This window comes from Cyrtonyx montezumae, unplaced genomic scaffold (genome assembly GCF_038088225.1).
Source record: "Cyrtonyx montezumae isolate F1298 unplaced genomic scaffold, pur_monq_1.0 scaffold_1, whole genome shotgun sequence".
Classification (NCBI taxonomy): domain Eukaryota; kingdom Metazoa; phylum Chordata; class Aves; order Galliformes; family Odontophoridae; genus Cyrtonyx; species Cyrtonyx montezumae.
The window spans coordinates 25,003,613-25,019,594 of record NW_027071825.1 but is presented as its reverse complement, the minus strand read 5'-3'; the positions used below and the strand labels follow the sequence as shown (position 1 = coordinate 25,019,594).

General features: G+C 52.1%; 1 protein-coding gene across 1 annotated transcript in view; it reads left to right on the top strand.

Moving 5' to 3' along the window:
* PAPPA2 (pappalysin 2) overlaps positions 1-15,982 on the top strand; it is a 72,727-nt gene that overhangs the window by 45,697 nt on the left and 11,048 nt on the right. Inside the window, exons 15-20 of the mRNA XM_065745219.1 lie at positions 1,838-2,015; positions 3,807-4,020; positions 10,226-10,394; positions 10,607-10,739; positions 11,782-11,891; positions 15,053-15,124. Coding sequence (XP_065601291.1) covers positions 1,838-2,015; positions 3,807-4,020; positions 10,226-10,394; positions 10,607-10,739; positions 11,782-11,891; positions 15,053-15,124 — 876 coding nt within the window. The remainder of the gene's footprint in view (positions 1-1,837; positions 2,016-3,806; positions 4,021-10,225; positions 10,395-10,606; positions 10,740-11,781; positions 11,892-15,052; positions 15,125-15,982) is intronic.

Sequence of the window (15,982 nt, the reverse complement as noted above, 5' to 3'; positions counted from 1 at the left end):
ATCTCAGGCCAAGGCGACGCACTCCTGCAGAGGGAGAGGAAAATATTTCTCTTCTCTGGAAGGGAGGGTTAAACATCCCAGGGATATTTTTTCTTTTAAAAATGCAGTTATTGGCTTGGGGAAAAAATGAAGTCATTGCAAAGTGTCTATATTTAGATGGCTACAGAGGATAACAGCGTCTGAGAGCTTTTCTTCCTTTGTGCTTCCTTCCCCAAGCCAGTGGGGCAGGGCAGAGGTCAGCATGAAAGGGCTCATCCTGCTTTCCAGAAGGCCATGATCTGCCTTGTAAAGCTGTGAGCCAGCTCCGCTCTCAGCCGATGATGAGGAGACATGGGGCTGGAGGTCCTCAGAGCAGAGCAGCTTGGATGTGGGCAGTCACCTTGGCAGGGCCATGGGCACAGTGTGTGCTGTCCTCAGCTTGTTCCTGGAGAGGGGACAGAAGTCTCTAGAGCTGAGCTGGCCATCCCCCAAGCCCAAGGCAGAGTGTGAACTCACTCATTTGGGGACAGGCAGAGGTGAGCCAAGCTGTGGGCACAGGGTGAGCCTCGTTCCCTCTGGAGAGCCCCAAGAGCTCACCCTGGTATTCACTGGGAAGTGAGGGAAGGATGCACCCCTCAGCCCCTAGTCACTGGTGAGGTTATTAACGACACAGCAGCACAGCTCTCTGGGCCAAGGCAGGCCCTTAACACACAAGGAAAACAAAATATCATCATTAAACATGAAGCCACGTGAAATAAATCTGTCTTGGGTGAAAGTTTTTCTGTTTGGCAGCAAGATGGGAAACTTCTGGACAGAGTTTAGGCATGTGGATGTCACAGCTGGTAGCAGCTTACAGGTGCCCTGCCCTGAGCCCAAAGTGATCTCCTCTGTTGGGTGTGGGAGAGGACACCCTGGGATCTCTGATGTAGAACAGTCCTCTAGTGGAAGGGGAAGATCATGAAAACTTCTATGATGAGTGCTACTGCAAGAAAAGAGGTGCTACATAGACCTTTCTTAGACTGCAGACAGGATGGAGGGGAGCATGGCAAGGCCAACAGGTTGGTTTCCATAACCACAGCTCACCACATTCCCTCAGGTCTTTGGAGATTTGCCTATATGACCCTATATGCTGGTATACATCTCCAGGCCTTTTTAGGAAAAAATACACAGCTCTCCACTGGATGTCCTCTTCACCTGGGCCACTTGCACCATGACCTTTCTGTGCACCAAAGAGCACCCACTGCGTTTGGGTTCCAGCAAAATACATTGGCTGGGAGTACAAATCACAAGTCTGAGTGCACAAGAAGTGTGATGTTGCTCAGACAATGAAGGGGCAAGGGAAAGAGTTGAAAGAAACCTCTTTTTTATTTTATTTTTATTTTTCCTTATTTACCCTCTCTGGGTTAGGGCTCTGGGGATGGAAATCACAGCACACCATCACGTACTGCTCTGTTTCATCAAGGTCAGTAGTCCATATTAATCATATGTAGGGCTGGAACCCCTGGCTGCAGGGACTCAGGTTCTCATGCAGTCCCCCAGCTGTGTAAGAGAGGAGTAACTGTAAACTGTAATGACAGTTTGTAAATGAGATTATGCAAATCTCTGATTTCAGTGAGATCTGTGGGCATGACATGGTCAGGACATTTGGGGAAGACCAATCAACAGGAGAGGTGTCCATCAGAACCTGGGTTAAGACTTGGTCTTGCAGGGAAGAAAACGGCAGTGTGCAGAGCTGTGAATAACTTCTTGCTTAGGAAACTTGTGTATTTTCAAGTGTTTTCTTTTTCCCTTAAAGGTGGTAAAACACTGCTGTAAAGCTCGCTTGCTGGGCTCTGATGGAGGCTTGCTTTCTCTATAGCAGGAGGTGGTGCTGAAATGCAGTTCGGGGCGGTGGGACCAATCTGTGACTTGTGACCCTGTTGACTGTGGTGTCCCTGACCAATCACATGTCTACTATGCGGAGTTCTCCTGCCCCAAGGGGACCACCTACCTGAAGAGATGCTCCTTCTCCTGCATCCACCCTGCCAAGCTTCGAGGTACAGCTGGGGTGCTGAGGAATTTAAATCTCCGTTTTTGATGCCTGTCCCAAGTTGTAGAGGACTAACCAGAAATACTTTGAGTTTCCCAGTTATCCTAGCTCCTGCCCATCCTTGAGAGCCCTCTCCAAGTGATGGGCACACGTTCCTCTTGAGCAGGGGCACCATGGCATGGGGATACTCCCTGTGATGCCTCAGGGATGTCTTCTGCTAACTGGTGAAGTCTGGTAGGCTCTGGCATTACAGAGATGAGTGAAGCAAGAGTGCAGACAGAGAGGATTTCAGAGAGCCGCAGATGGCCTGGTGCCTGGTGGCTGTGGGAAACCATGTGGTTCAGCGGGTCTGGGGCCTTATAACGCCATAGAGACTGATGCCCACAGCTGCAGAGCAGTCTCAAGATGTGCACCACCCAGACACACAGCAGTCCTCCAGACACGCCACGGCCTGGCTTTCATTCTGCCGACTCCATCAATACCCGCAGGAATGTTTTTAAGCCAAGTCAGAGAAAGAGAGCTACTGTTCCTGTCTATGCAAGGCTGAGCTGGATGGGATTTCGGGGGTAATTGCCTTGACAGCTTTTAGCATTGGGACTTTATGTGAGTTTCCACCGGTGCCTTTGCTCTGAACAATCGCATACAACAAATCATTTTAATGGGTGCCCTATTTTATGGCGACATTTATAGCCGAAACGTATGAAAATCATTTACTGTTTTTTTAGTTAAACCTAAGGAGCAAAACCGGTGGAGAATTAAGGTCTCATTTCATGACAGGAGGGACGCCGCAGATCCCAGCGTGAGCTGATCAAAGGGCAGTGCCCGAGCGACAGCTCGACGGGCCAAACTCCGCACAGAACCATGCCGTTGCCTTCTGCGGGTCAACCGAGGGCAGGCATGAAGCTGATCTTTCCCTGACAGCCTCCTCTTGTTCCTGTTGAAGTCAACGGGAGGTTTGCCACGGGCTCCCTTGGCATCCCATCCTCGGGTGGCTTCCAGCATCTGACAGCAGTCCCGGTGGGGCCCCGCCAAGGCCTACGAGACAAGGGGGACGCGGTGAGGCCCAGCCGAGTTGTCAAGGCAGGAACGTGTCTGCTGCTCTCAAAGCCTCTCAATGCTCATAAATACTAAGAATAGGCAAGGAAAGGATTACATGGCTCCTGTCACGGCACTCGGAGGTGGGGACAGCCCGTACACCACAGCCGTCAGGAATGCTGGCGCTGGGCAGGAGCACAGCCTTCCCCTTGTCTACGAGCTGTTGTAGGCAGAGCAGTGAGCCTATAAAAAGAAAGTGATGCTTGGAGAGAGTACGGAGCTGTCTGGCTGTACCAGGAACCTGCTGGAGGCCTGATCCAACGCTCCCAAGAGAAAGTCGCAGGTCTTCAGTTCTACTCTTCTTGCTCAGCAAGAAGCAGCATCCATAGTGCAGGATATATGCACCCTGGGCACCTCCTGCAGGCACCACTTGCCAGGGGGAGTGAATGGAGCTCTGCTAAACTGCCCACGGAGGGCCCATGTTTGTGTTTTTGTCATGCACTAAAGCCCTCAGCCCACTGAATGCTCTCCTCAGGCATCACCAGAGAGGGGTGTTTCAAGTGAGATTTGGGGGAAATATGCAGAAACAAGATCGTTTCTCCATCCCTTTGAAGTTGTCCGACTGCTCACATAACCTCTGTATGTATTGCCTCCCTTGGTGTTGTTACCCACTCTAACAAGAGGATAAGTGCTGGTTGCTCAGAGCTTCCCTCAGAGGAGCTCCAGCGGTGACCCAAACTTTCTTCTTCTCTCCTGGTCTTAGGGACAAACCAGTGGCTGACATGCCTGGAGGACGGGCTCTGGTCGCTCCCCGAGGCCTACTGCAAGCTGGAATGTGATGCTCCACCTGCCGTGCCCAACGCCAGGCTCCTGGTCCCACGCTGCATGCAGGGCAACCACGATGTGGGCTCCATTTGCCGCTACAAGTGCAAGCCCGGGTACCACGTGGCAGAGAATGCAGTGGGCAAACCTAAGAAGTAAGTCTAGGATGGGTCTGCTGTCACTTCTGCCTCCTTCCCATGAACAAAGAGGACAGGTCATGGTGCTCTATCTCCATCAAAGCAATGCTTCAGCTGCTGGAGGAGATATGAGACCGAGCAGCTTGCTCTCATGCTTATTTCTTCAAATACAAGAGGAGATCCCTTACTTTGGGGTACAGCAGGTGGGAACTCCATATCAGCTGCTGTGTGCCTTAAGCGCCTTAACCTAAAGCATGTGAGTTACCTGGTGCAGCACAATGCACTTGTCTCTTTCTGAAAAGCACGTGTGTGCAGAAGTGTTTGCAGGCTCTCAGGTAATTCTGTAAGGATGTGATAAGGTGACAAGTGATCAAAACAGGTCACAGCAAAGGTTTATGTTTTATCCCCCCCCCCCCCCCCCCCCCCCCGGCACATCTTGGCTAAATTTAATCTTGAGCATTTGTATTTCAATTGGAGAAGATTTTCCCAGTGCTTTGGAGAAAAAATCCTGGTGATTCACTACCAGAGCCGTGATGCTGGAGGGCTGAGCAATGTTTTGTCTGCAGCACCTCCAGCTGAAGACCCCTTGGGTATAGTCACAAAAGATTCCCTGGCACCAGCAAGGTCCTCCCCAGAGTCCTGATGCTAGCCCCAATCGGATAATTATGTGCTAATTGTTTAATGCCCTCTTCCAGTTTAAATTGGATGCAGACTTCAGCTCTACTTTGCTCAGGGGTAGAGTTGTTGTGTGCACTGGGAGGCAGCTGCCAAATTTCTTGCCTGGTAATGAAGGAAGTGGTTTCTGTAAACAGCTTTTCACAGTGTTAGGAGGATCTCTTGGGCCAAGAGGAGCACAGCAAATTACGACTATGGCTACAGTCACATGGGCTGCTTTGCAAACTGTGGAGCAGCTTGGATGCCTGTGGCATTCGGGCACTGGACACGCAGTCAGATCAACACAGTCCCAGCCCTGCTGCCACCACTGCTGTGGCAAAGGGTGTCCTCTGGGAGACCCCGCTCTCTTCTGGTGTGCATGCGGCTTCCATGTGGGTCAGTGAAGCAGGTCAAGGAAAATAATGCAGAAGTATTTACATTTTCATTATGATGCTTCCTAAGGCAACATTTTCACCTTTACTATTCTCATTACTACTAATTCACCTAATGTCTTTGGTGGCAGGACATCACCCTCCCATGGTCAGCAAAAACACATCCACAGAAAGAAAAATATCCACTGTGTTCTTGTCACGTAGATTCCCTGCTCTGAGAGTGGTCTGCTGCAAAGCAAAAGCCTTTCCCTGGAAGTGTAGATGTTGGTTCAGTGTTTCATCTGGATCCCTGTGCACACACCAGCCCTTTGGCACACGCAGTGAGCAGCAGCTACTAGTCAGTGAGTGGGCCAGTTATTTGCTTTGATTGCTGAAAATCCTTCTGGTGTGTCAGCCCTGGCAGGAAGACTGTCAGTGCTGCCAGAGGGAGCCTGCTGTTTGTTCAGGGCCATTTCTGGAGAACGGGATTGTTGGAGGAGAAGGAAAGCACTTTCACATGCATATTCCCTTTGTGCTGGTAAGGGTGGTAGGGTCTCAACTGATGCCATCAGCTTTTGGGGTGTCCTGAGGTGTCTCTGCGTTCTCTCTGGCTTCAGCATACTGGGTTTATGATCTGTGGTCTCCTCATGACTCATCAGTCCATCAAGAACCAGCCTTGCAAAGGACTGAGTGCAGCATAGGTGCTGATGGGCACAGGAAAACAAAGCCTCTTGCAGTGCCTTTCTCCCATACACTGTGTAGAACAGCACAGCTGCTACATCTGTACCAGCAGAACAAGCCCTGGGACTTTGCCCCAAAGACCACCACCCTCTGGCCTGAGCCGTGGCTGGGATCCAGCTGTCTCTGCCCAAGCCAAGGTGCTCTTGGACACCAATGCTCATGTGATTCCCTCAGCTCTGTTCCGTTAGGTGAACATTGCTGCAGAAGCAGGCAGTCATTCAAGGATCCTTAGAAGGCTCCTGCAACCTTGGTTGAAGTTCATATCCAGTGCAAGAGAAAGATGATGACAAAGAATACTGTTTCAGAGAAGATGCTCTTTTCTGTTGACTTGGGTGAGGAAAAACCCCTCACAAATCAGCGCTGCCAGAGATGCGCTGCCTTTCTGCTGGCAGGGTCTCTTGACTGATTGGGCTGACTTGAAGAGCAGAAGCTCCTTCATCTCTTCCCAGCTTTCCAAAGGAGATCAGTTTTCAGGCTGGAGAGCCCAAGGAATAGCCTGCTTTCATCAGCCAAGCTTTCACACCCAACACCCAGATTACAACAGCGAGGGGAACTGTACGTACATATTGATGCTTTGTGATGGGAAGCCTGGTTTGGGGTAGTGTCTAGCCCATGGCAGCACCACTGCTCCCATCTGAACCACAGTGAGCACCAAATCACCGAGGAGCACTGCTCAGCAGTGAGAAGAGCCAGCCTGAATGTGACATACTTACAGGAATACAAACATTGCTCCCACCCCACATTGCTCCCTAGTGTTACTTCCACTGCTAAGTGCCTGAAGCATGAGTTCAAAGCAGCTCTCTAACAGCAGCGTCCAGGACATTCCTCCTTGGGCCATCCTTTCATAAATCATAGGGCCATACAGTGGCTTGGGTTGGAATGGACCTCAAGGATCATCAGGTTCCAACCCCCTGCCACAGGGGCCAACCCTCCTGCCCCTACCCCTTTGGAGGGGTACTGTGTTGCAGGGGGAAATGCAGTGAGCCTGGAGGCTGGAAAACCCAAACCCTGGAGAGATCTCTTCAGTTCTTTGTTTTTTCCATTGTCGGATGAGGTCTTGGAGTCACCTTGAGGGAATGAAGCAAAAAAGGAACCAGGTCTTTTTGTCTCCTGTTCCTGATCACTCCCTCCCTTCCCGTTACCCCTTCCTGGGATGAGCCCTGAGAGTCTGGTAGGACTGTTAGGAGATACATTGGTGAGACTAAGCAATAAATGGCCCTTCACCAAGATCAAGGAAGCTGTGAGACAGCCCAGCTCCGTGGAGACATCAGCCCTTCCACATCTTGCCCTCTTCAAAGACAGCAGCAGGCTGGTGGAGACCATGAAGGAGAAAGAGGAGGTGAGGAATAAGGAGGAGAAGGTGGACTGGAAAGAATTAGCTGGCTGAGGGCTGGAATGGCATCAGAAGGACAGCAGCAAGCAAAGCAGGACAGCCCAGGCCAGGGGTATACAGCCTAGCAGGGCACTGGGCCATCCATGCACATTTGTGGTGGGTATAAAGGTGCAGGGCTCTCGCTTCTCCTGCCCACATCTGGCCCCTTCCAGATAAAAGGCAAACACACAGGCAGCAGGGAGAGCCAAAAGACAGGTAAAGAAAACAGGCTGTCAGCTGAGCTCCGTGTCATTTCCACTTCTAAGACCTTTGATAAAGATTTATAGCCCAGGTTGCCCAGGCTGTTTGGAGCAAGGGAAGGAAAGCAGTCGAATCCCTACAAGCTAGCATTGCTTTCTTTTCACTTCCCATCAAATCTCCCTTCTTCCTTGCCTTCTTTTCTGAATCCTTCAGTCTCCTGCCATGGGAGATGAGGTGGCTTTGGGCTCATTCATCACCACTCCTGTGTGGTGGACCCCAGCCTGGGGCTGGATCCTGGCCAGGCTCCTGCTCCCACAGCCCTGGGGCTGGATGCCTTCACATCGGGTATAGCCCCAGGCATCTCCTGGCCTCCTCTCCCCATCAGACATCACACTGCCCTGCTGGAGGGGGGAAGCATTGACTCTGATTTTTCTGGCTTCCTCATTAATCCTCATGAAATGCCGCTAAGCCAGATCAGAAGGAGTCAGGGGGCCTGGAAACTTCAAGCTGCTACAAGGTAATTCTTACTCTATTTATTTATTTTTTATAAAACAGCCTCTCCCTTCCCTCCTCCATGCCTGAATACAAGCTGCCCCCTTCATATGCGCAGCAGTGGACCGTGTGCCACCCTCTGCCCTGGGGTTTGAAGGCACAGAGGCTGCCTGTGGGGTGAGCCTCCAGTGAGGAAGGATTGCAATCCAGATCCAGACGGGTTGCAGAGGGACAGGGAGAGGTCCTGCGTGAGGTTACGTTGGACCCCGATCAGGATCCTAGGCACACACCGTGGTGTGCATCTGTGCAAAGATCACAGGGTGCCTCTCCCCAGACCTTATCAGCTCCATGCCAAAAGGCCTCTGCTGCAGTTTGGAAGAGCAACAGTGACGTGCAGTGGCTGCACCAGTTATGCCCAGGTGGCCAGGTGTGCTGTTTCCTTGAGAAGGGGTTTTGCTTGATGCTGGAGGCTTTGTGCCACTGCTTTGCTTCTATCGCCCTAAAGCCATCAGTCTAACCTCTGGTGTGTCTGCAGTGCAGCAGTGCAAGGAAAGCCTTTCTCTGCTCTGATTTACTCCGTGTCCCCATGACAGAAGAGGAAACAGCTGCTTGAGGAGTTGGACAGAGAAAAGCGTTCAAAGCACTAAGGCCTGATGGGGATGTCTTTGAAATGCAGTGAGCACCATCCTGGTGGAAGGGTCAGCGAGCAAGAGCAAGAAACCAGCATTGGGCTGAAGCTGCAGATGTCCACAGTGAGACCTAGAGATGTTTCTCCTCATCACTCTTGCAAGATGGATGTCATTGGATGTCATTTTCAATATTCTTTGGTCAGTTCAAGAGTGATGCTTGAACTGGGGGCCCTGCCATGTCCCCTCCCTTCCCTTCCCTTCTCTGTATTACTGCTTGTGTCCATCAGAGCAGGAAACATCTGCCACTTTTATAAAGTCTCTAGAAAAAAAAAAATCTGATTTCTGAAAGCAGAAGGGGATTCTCAAAGAGCTTCAAATGTTTAAAAAGGCAGGAATATTTTGAAAAGGCTCCTAAATGTCCTGTCCAGCAGCACCCAGCAGAAATGTACACACCAGCTCTGAGGTCAGTTAGACATATGAGGGTGCTGCCTAGGATCTTGGGTCACTTCTCCCTGTGTACACATGGTCCTCCAGCCTTCTGAGCTGGCCAGGTGTCCGGGCAAGCAGAGCAGGGTGCTTGCATGGAGATGAGAAGGGTGGGTTGACCTGATGGAGACATCATCAAATCCATTGCATTGCACTCTGACAGTGGGGAATGGCCACAGCCCCCACTGCTGTGGTGCATGGTAGGGGTACAGGTGGCCTCGAGCAGCAGCTCAGAACAAGGGCACCCCAGTGTCACCCTGAGGGGTTTCTGCAGCCTAGCACTGGATATTGGATTACCTCTGCAGGGCGCCTGGAGACCTGCTCGCTGGCTTCGACAGCTGGAGTGGGCAGAGGCAAGCAGCAGGCATGGGCATCTGGTGGGAGTGAGCCTGCTACAGAAGGGAAAAAGATGAGAAAAGGACCAAGGAATCAGCAGTCAGAGTTGTAAAAAGCTATGTGTCAGTAACTGGGTCACAGGAGCTGGACTTGACAACCCTTACGGTCCCTTCCGACTCAGGATGCTCTATGATTCTATGATGCGTCCCCAGCTTGCCCAAAGCCCCACGGGGGTTTTCATGCTCCTGTGCAGAAGATGTGAAGTCTGCCTGTCTTGCTGCCAAGGTGAGGAGACAGAGAAGCGGGTGGGCTCTGCTCCTGGCCTTTTTCTCCCCTTCTTTTTCATTGTCTTTTTGGCAAGCGGTTCGCGCTGGGGCCGTTTCAGCAGCGCAAGCTGGTGTTGGTCTGCTCCGGTGCGGCAGCTCCTCGGTGAGAGTGGGATTGACAGCTCTGGCCGGCGTACAAAGAGGAGACTCAGCAGGGCTGGGCGTGGGCCAGCAGGATTTACAGGGGAGGCTCGCTCCTCCGGCAAAGTATGCAGCTACTGGCGGCAGGACAAGGCAGCCGCGCACGTACCCGCGGGGGCTGCGGGCAGGGAGAGATCGTCTGGAGGTGCTACAAAGGATGGAGAGTGATGGGGAGCATGAGAAGAAGTACCCAGGGCTCCCAAATCATAGAATCATTGAGGCTGGAAAAGATCACTAAGATCATCTAGTCCAACCATAGACCCATTGCCTTCATGCTCACTAAATTGGCGTGATGGGCAGCGTGACAAGTGTCCAGGATTCCTAAATCAGTGCAAGGGGAAGGAAGGGCACTGGCTGAGCATAGGTTGTCCTGGAAAATGGCATGGGAAAGCCCCAGTCGTGGCAGTTTGAGAATCGAGAAGGATGTTTTTTGGGGGGTCTGCAGCTCAGCTTTCTTTCCATCTCTCTCCCTAGGAAGTTCCTGAAGGTGCAGTGCCTGGAGAGCGGGCAGTGGGAGGAGGGACGCTGCGTCCCTGTGGTTTGTGAGCCACCCCCACCAGTGTTTGAGGGCATGTACAACTGCACTCGGGGCTTCGAGCTGGACAGCCAGTGTGTGCTGAGCTGTGAGCCACGAGGATCACAGGTGAGTGATGGGACGGGTGGGAGTCAGCCACATGCTGGGCTTTCAGAGCACTGCAAAATAGCGTGGCTTGACACTCTGTGGCATTTGGGTGCCACTGAAAGCAAAACCAGAGCTCTTCTCACAGCTGGAGATGACTGTGGTGGTGTGGGTGCCAGCACAGGATGCACCCTGCATAGGTTGTCTCCAGACCGTGGTCTCTCTTTGCTCTCCAGATCCCCATTGTCTGCACCAAGGAGGGCACGTGGACGGAGGAGTTCAAGCTGTGCAAGAGCCTGCAGGGCACCTGCCCACCACCCCCAGAGCTCAACCTCGTGGAGTACAAGTGCGAGAAGGGGCACGGCATAGGTGAGGGCAGGAGAGCACCATGCAGAAACCCAGCCCCTGTGTTGAGTCAGCCGTCCTGGAGAGCCAGCTGGAAGGTCATGGTGACTCTTCTGCTTGGGCCAATTCTCATTAAATCTATGAAAAACTGTTTTTTCTTCAATCTCCTACTAAACACAGAGTCCTAGGGTGACTTTAGCCCTAAGCATCCCCTGGTTGTGTCCATAGGCAAAACTGAAGTTAGAATAGTTATCACTGTAAACATTTCTTCAGAAGCAGGGAGTCATCTCTAGGGCAAGCCCAGCCCTCTGCAGTGCTTTATCTCACCCTCCAGCCCTCAGTCCCACCACAGCCTCTGCACTTAAATGTGACTGCTGTCATCTGCAGGGTTAATGGGGCAGCTCCGAGATAAGAGCTGAAGTGACAACTGTGTGCAACAGGGCACTTTCACCAGACGAGGGACCACAGCATCCATTTCTTTCTAAAAGACTTGGTCGTTTTTCAGCTGCAATGCTGTCACAGTCATTACATCCCACCTGGCATCTCACTGGATGGGACATTAGGGTAAAACCTAAAACTGGCCGAGGCTGGGCCAATGATAAACGTGGGACAGACCTGCTGTGAAGCTGGGACTAAGGTTGGGACCCACCTGCTTTGCCAGGGGGGAGCCTTACATCTTTTTTTCCTCCTGGGTCATAGGAAATCATGGCAGAAAAAACTGTGATGTTGACACATCAACAAACATCCATAATATCCAGTCCAGACATGTTTTCATGCTGGGTCCTATGCCTTGCCACTATGGCTTTGGGTTCGCCTCTTCGGGCATGTTTACTTGTTATCTCATCTGGGATAGGGATAAATTAGGATAGCTGCAAAAACTCCAGTAAACTCTTGCATAAGTCAGGACTGGGGGAAGGAATTGTCAGCTGTTGGTAGGCAAAAGATCTCCTTCACATGCACCTCTGCCCACAGTGAGGCTCCAGCATGCTGGGGTCTGGCACCCTCCCATAGCATGCAGTTGCCTGGCTCCTGCTGCAGTCCCTCAAGGCTCTCTCTCCTTCCTCAGGTGCTGTGTGTGTACCCTCCTGCATTATTCCCCCCAGTGATCCAGTCATACTGCCTGAAAATGTAACTGCTGAGACTATGGACCACCGCCTGCAACCCACCAGAGTCCAGGTATGCAGGGAAGGAGCACTGCTCCAACAGAGCATTTATACACGAGGTCCCTCAAAAAATTTAGTGCGGCCAAATCAGTCCACCCTCCTTTCTATACAGTGTTTTTTTCATACAGATCTCTTTGCTTTGGGTAAAAAGAAGGGCAGGAACTTGTGTGAGGAGCTCAGAGTAGGTTTGTTCTCTCCACAAGTGCGTGCTCAGGAGATGCCTGCTGGTTGCTCATTCTGGCCAGCTCTGCCCTGACATCTGCCTGGAGCTTGGGATGAGCTTCACCATGGCTGGCATGGCCAGGTACACACCTTTGCTGCATATGCAGGTGTAAGGCATTGCAATGGGCTGCCCAGGGAGGCGGTGGAGTCACCGTCTCTGGAGGTGTTCAAGAACTGTGGAGGTGTGACACCAAGGGTCGTGGTCAGTGGGCATGGTGGGATGGGTTGTGCTTGGGCTTGGTGATCTTAGAGGACTCTTCCAACCTCGCTGATTCCAGATGTGCTGGGTTTAGACTTAGTGGCAAGTCCTTCATCAATGACCTCTGGCCTTTGGGAATGTTACCCACAGCACAGCATAGAGATCAAATCTCTTCTGTATTGTTCTTCTTTGCCCTTCTGGATCTCTTCCGGGTATATTGCTGTGGGGCTGGTGGAGCAGCTCATAATGGATGCATGTGGATATCCAAGTTCCCCTTTCTCCAGGCTTTGGTGAGCTCTGGCGGAGGTCTTTTCAGTGCACACGTGCATCTTCCCAGATATGTCTTGGACCTGCTCCACCCAGGCCATGCCTGGTCTCTCTGCACCATGCCTGCTTTATCTGATGCCATGAGGTTTCAGGCTGATCCTTCTGGTTCATAACCAGTGCCCAGGTCCTCAGAATTTCCCTCCTCTTCCCCACATTGAGGATGCTTCAGCACAGCCTCCTACCCTCTGAGACCAAGGCTCAGCATACTGGCTGCAACGTGAGTTTTCCAGGACTTGCAGGATACCTTTGTGAATGAAGCTAAGTGCAGGAATCCCGCTGACTTATGGGATGTGCCACATGCTATCGGCAGCCAAGGTGCTGAGATGACTGAGCACAGATCAGAATTCACCCCTGGCAGAGGACAAGGTGTGAGCCCTGGTCCCTGAACATCTGGCAGCTGCAGCGCGGCCCCGGGCAATGTGTCCCTGCCAGGGAGGAGGCACTGCCATCAGCTGAGAGCTGGCTCTGCTGCCAGGACCGCTGGCCACCCTCTCGCCTCTCCCTCCCCATCCCTTACTCATTCTGTAGGCAAAACAGCTCAAATAGCTCACATAGTTTGGATCTCCATGGCACGCGTGACTTTCCCAAAATGCAGCTCCAACAGGGTAATATTTCTTAAAATAAAACAGAGATGCAGAAGGAAGGAGGTGGAACAAAGGAAAACAAGCAGTTCTCCTGGGAGCTGCCCCGACCCAGGCCTTCCCCTCCACCCCAGGAGGCCCAGCAGAATCCCCACTCCTTGTCTCCATGCCTTTGCAGCAGCAGGATGCCCGTGGCATGTGGGATCATGGAGCTTGAGCCTTGGACAGATCACTGGGTGGCTTGGCCACAGGTTCTCATGCAAGGGAAGCATTTTGGAGAAGGGAAGAGTGGTGTTATTTTAGATATTAGCACTACCCCTCACAGCAGCTCTCTGCCTGGGATGCTTTGTTTTCCTCTCTGCCTCCTGCTGTGCTTGCGTTCTGTGAGGTGCCATGATCCCAGAGGTGATGGGGAGGATGCAACAAATTACACCAGGGCTGCAGAGGCTGCTTGGGGAGGGCACTGCTGGCTTTTATGCTCTCATTCATCACATCCCACAGCCAAGAAGGGCTGGGAACTCATTCAAGTCATACAGCAACCGCATACAACACATCCAATGGAGCTGGGATCCAAGCATCCTTTGGGGTGAGCAGGAATTGCTCTCTCCAGCCTCTCTGTCCTAACCCATCACAGCTGCCTTCCCTGCTCTGGCTGAGGACATTACCTCTGGAGCTTGCTCCTGACAACCTATTGGGTTGGACCAAAGGCTTGGAGCAAGAAGGAGATGAGAAATACAGCGGAAACACAGGGGTTTGTCTGCTGCCACCTGCAAGGGTGCTGCTACCACCCTGCCCTCTGGCCACCTGTCACTACCCTGTAGTGCACGGGGAGCAGATGGAGATGCCACCAGCCAGCCTGCAGCTCCCTCACCTCTCCCACCACATCCAAGCCCAGGCATAAGGCACCCCGTAAAAGCAGATCGAGGCAGAGCTGCTCCATTCCATGCTGAGGATGCTGGAGCCACGTTGGTGGAAGAAAGACGTGTCCGTCCGTGTAACACCCGAGCTGTGCAGGGCATCCTAGGACACTTTCACGGGCCAGCCATCGTTTTATGAGGCCTCAGATTTCAAAGCCTGCCTGAGCTTTACAAGGAGGAAATTGCCTGTGTGGTGGGGCTTTTCTTCTCCCATATAATCATGCGTGTTCCCAACAACCCCCTTCTGAATTATGGGGACGGAGCGTTCCAGTTAGATGAAACCGAGTCCTCCACATCCAGCTCTCGTGTCCAGTTGGCTGCAGCTGCTGACTTAAAGCCTCGTAAATACCTCTGTGGTGTGGGTGAATGTGAGGCTGGTGTATCCAGCCCTGGCCAAGTCTGGGGAGTTGAGTCCCCAGGTGTCTCTGCTGGGGACACAGCTCTCGGATCTGTACAGGGCGCGTTGATGCTGGTGCCCAGGGACAGCTGTCTGGGAACTGAGGCTGGTGGAAGAGGGAAGCTGCTAAGTACAGCACAGCATGATGAGATGAATGGAGGACTCCATCTGTGGTGGTCCTGGATGGCTACTTCCAGCTTGGCTGCTGGCCACTATGTGTAGTGCTGCCAGCCAAACCCAGATCCTGGTGATCCCTTCCAGGTCCCCCTTTCCCCTCCTGGTTGTGCACACATACACATGCACATGCATCTATCTCTTTATCCAGGTTCTGCTTTGAGCAGTGTAGTCTGGTTTGTGGGTGAAGCTTGGGTTCAATGGGCTTCAAAGGGTTTCTTTCCTCTGGGAAGATGTGCAGGAAGATCCTAGGTGCGATCACCTTTTGGAGCTTCAAGAGACCCTGCACCTCTAGGAGAGCACTTGTGTTTCCCCTCCATCATCTCTCTAACTCCTCTTTTCTCCTCTCCTCCCCAGCACATCGTATGCACGGGCAGGCTGCAATGGTACCCAGACCCCGCTGCCATCCACTGCATCCAGTCGTGTGAGGTAAGCCCCCTTTCCCAGCACATGGGACAGCTCTAGCCCTGCGGTGTAGCTGGGTAGCACGGACATGGGGTCTTTATGACCAGACGTGGAGGTCTGGGACGGGTTGACATGGAGGAGGTCTGCTGGCATTTCAGCGTTTTGGCGTTCACCCGGAGCGTGAGGCCAGGCCGATGCTGGGGGTGAGCTGCAACGTGTTGCATGGCCACAAAATGGGCCCAGGGCTCCGTGCCGTGTTTCCTTCCTCACAGTCTTCTCAGCCAACCCGGGAAGAAAATTCTAGCAAAAGGATTTCACTGGCAAGGGGTATCCCCAAAAAGCGCACGCCGGCTCCAAGCCTGAATATTTCCTTAACCAGAACTGCAGTTCTAGAGTAACACGGGTCCAGAAAATCCCTGTGTGACTCACGCGTCCAACCAAAACAAGGAGGATTTCCAGCGTCGTGTGTGCAAAACAAACCGCTCCCCAAGAATCTGCAGACAAAGAATTCTTTGCAGAAATCGGTTAGCCACTCATTTCGTTTTGAATAATTACCCGGCAAGAGAAAATCATAGGCAGCCTGGAGTCAGTTCACAGAGGAAATGAAAAATAGGCAGTCTTTGTCGAGCACGATTTGTTATTATGATTGAGGGTATTAAAAAAAAAAAAAAAGAGGGGAGGTGGGGGAGGGAGAAGAGGGAATTTTGGAATGTTGTCTGCTGAAAATTTGGGATTTCTACCAAGAAGGAAAATGTAAATGAAGTCTACGCACCAAAAATATCTTTGGGTTTTGCTGATTTTTTTTTTTAATGCACTCATTTCAATGCAAATGATCGGGTTTTGCTCGCTGGTTCTGCCTAGCTCAGCTCTTTGTCGGATGAA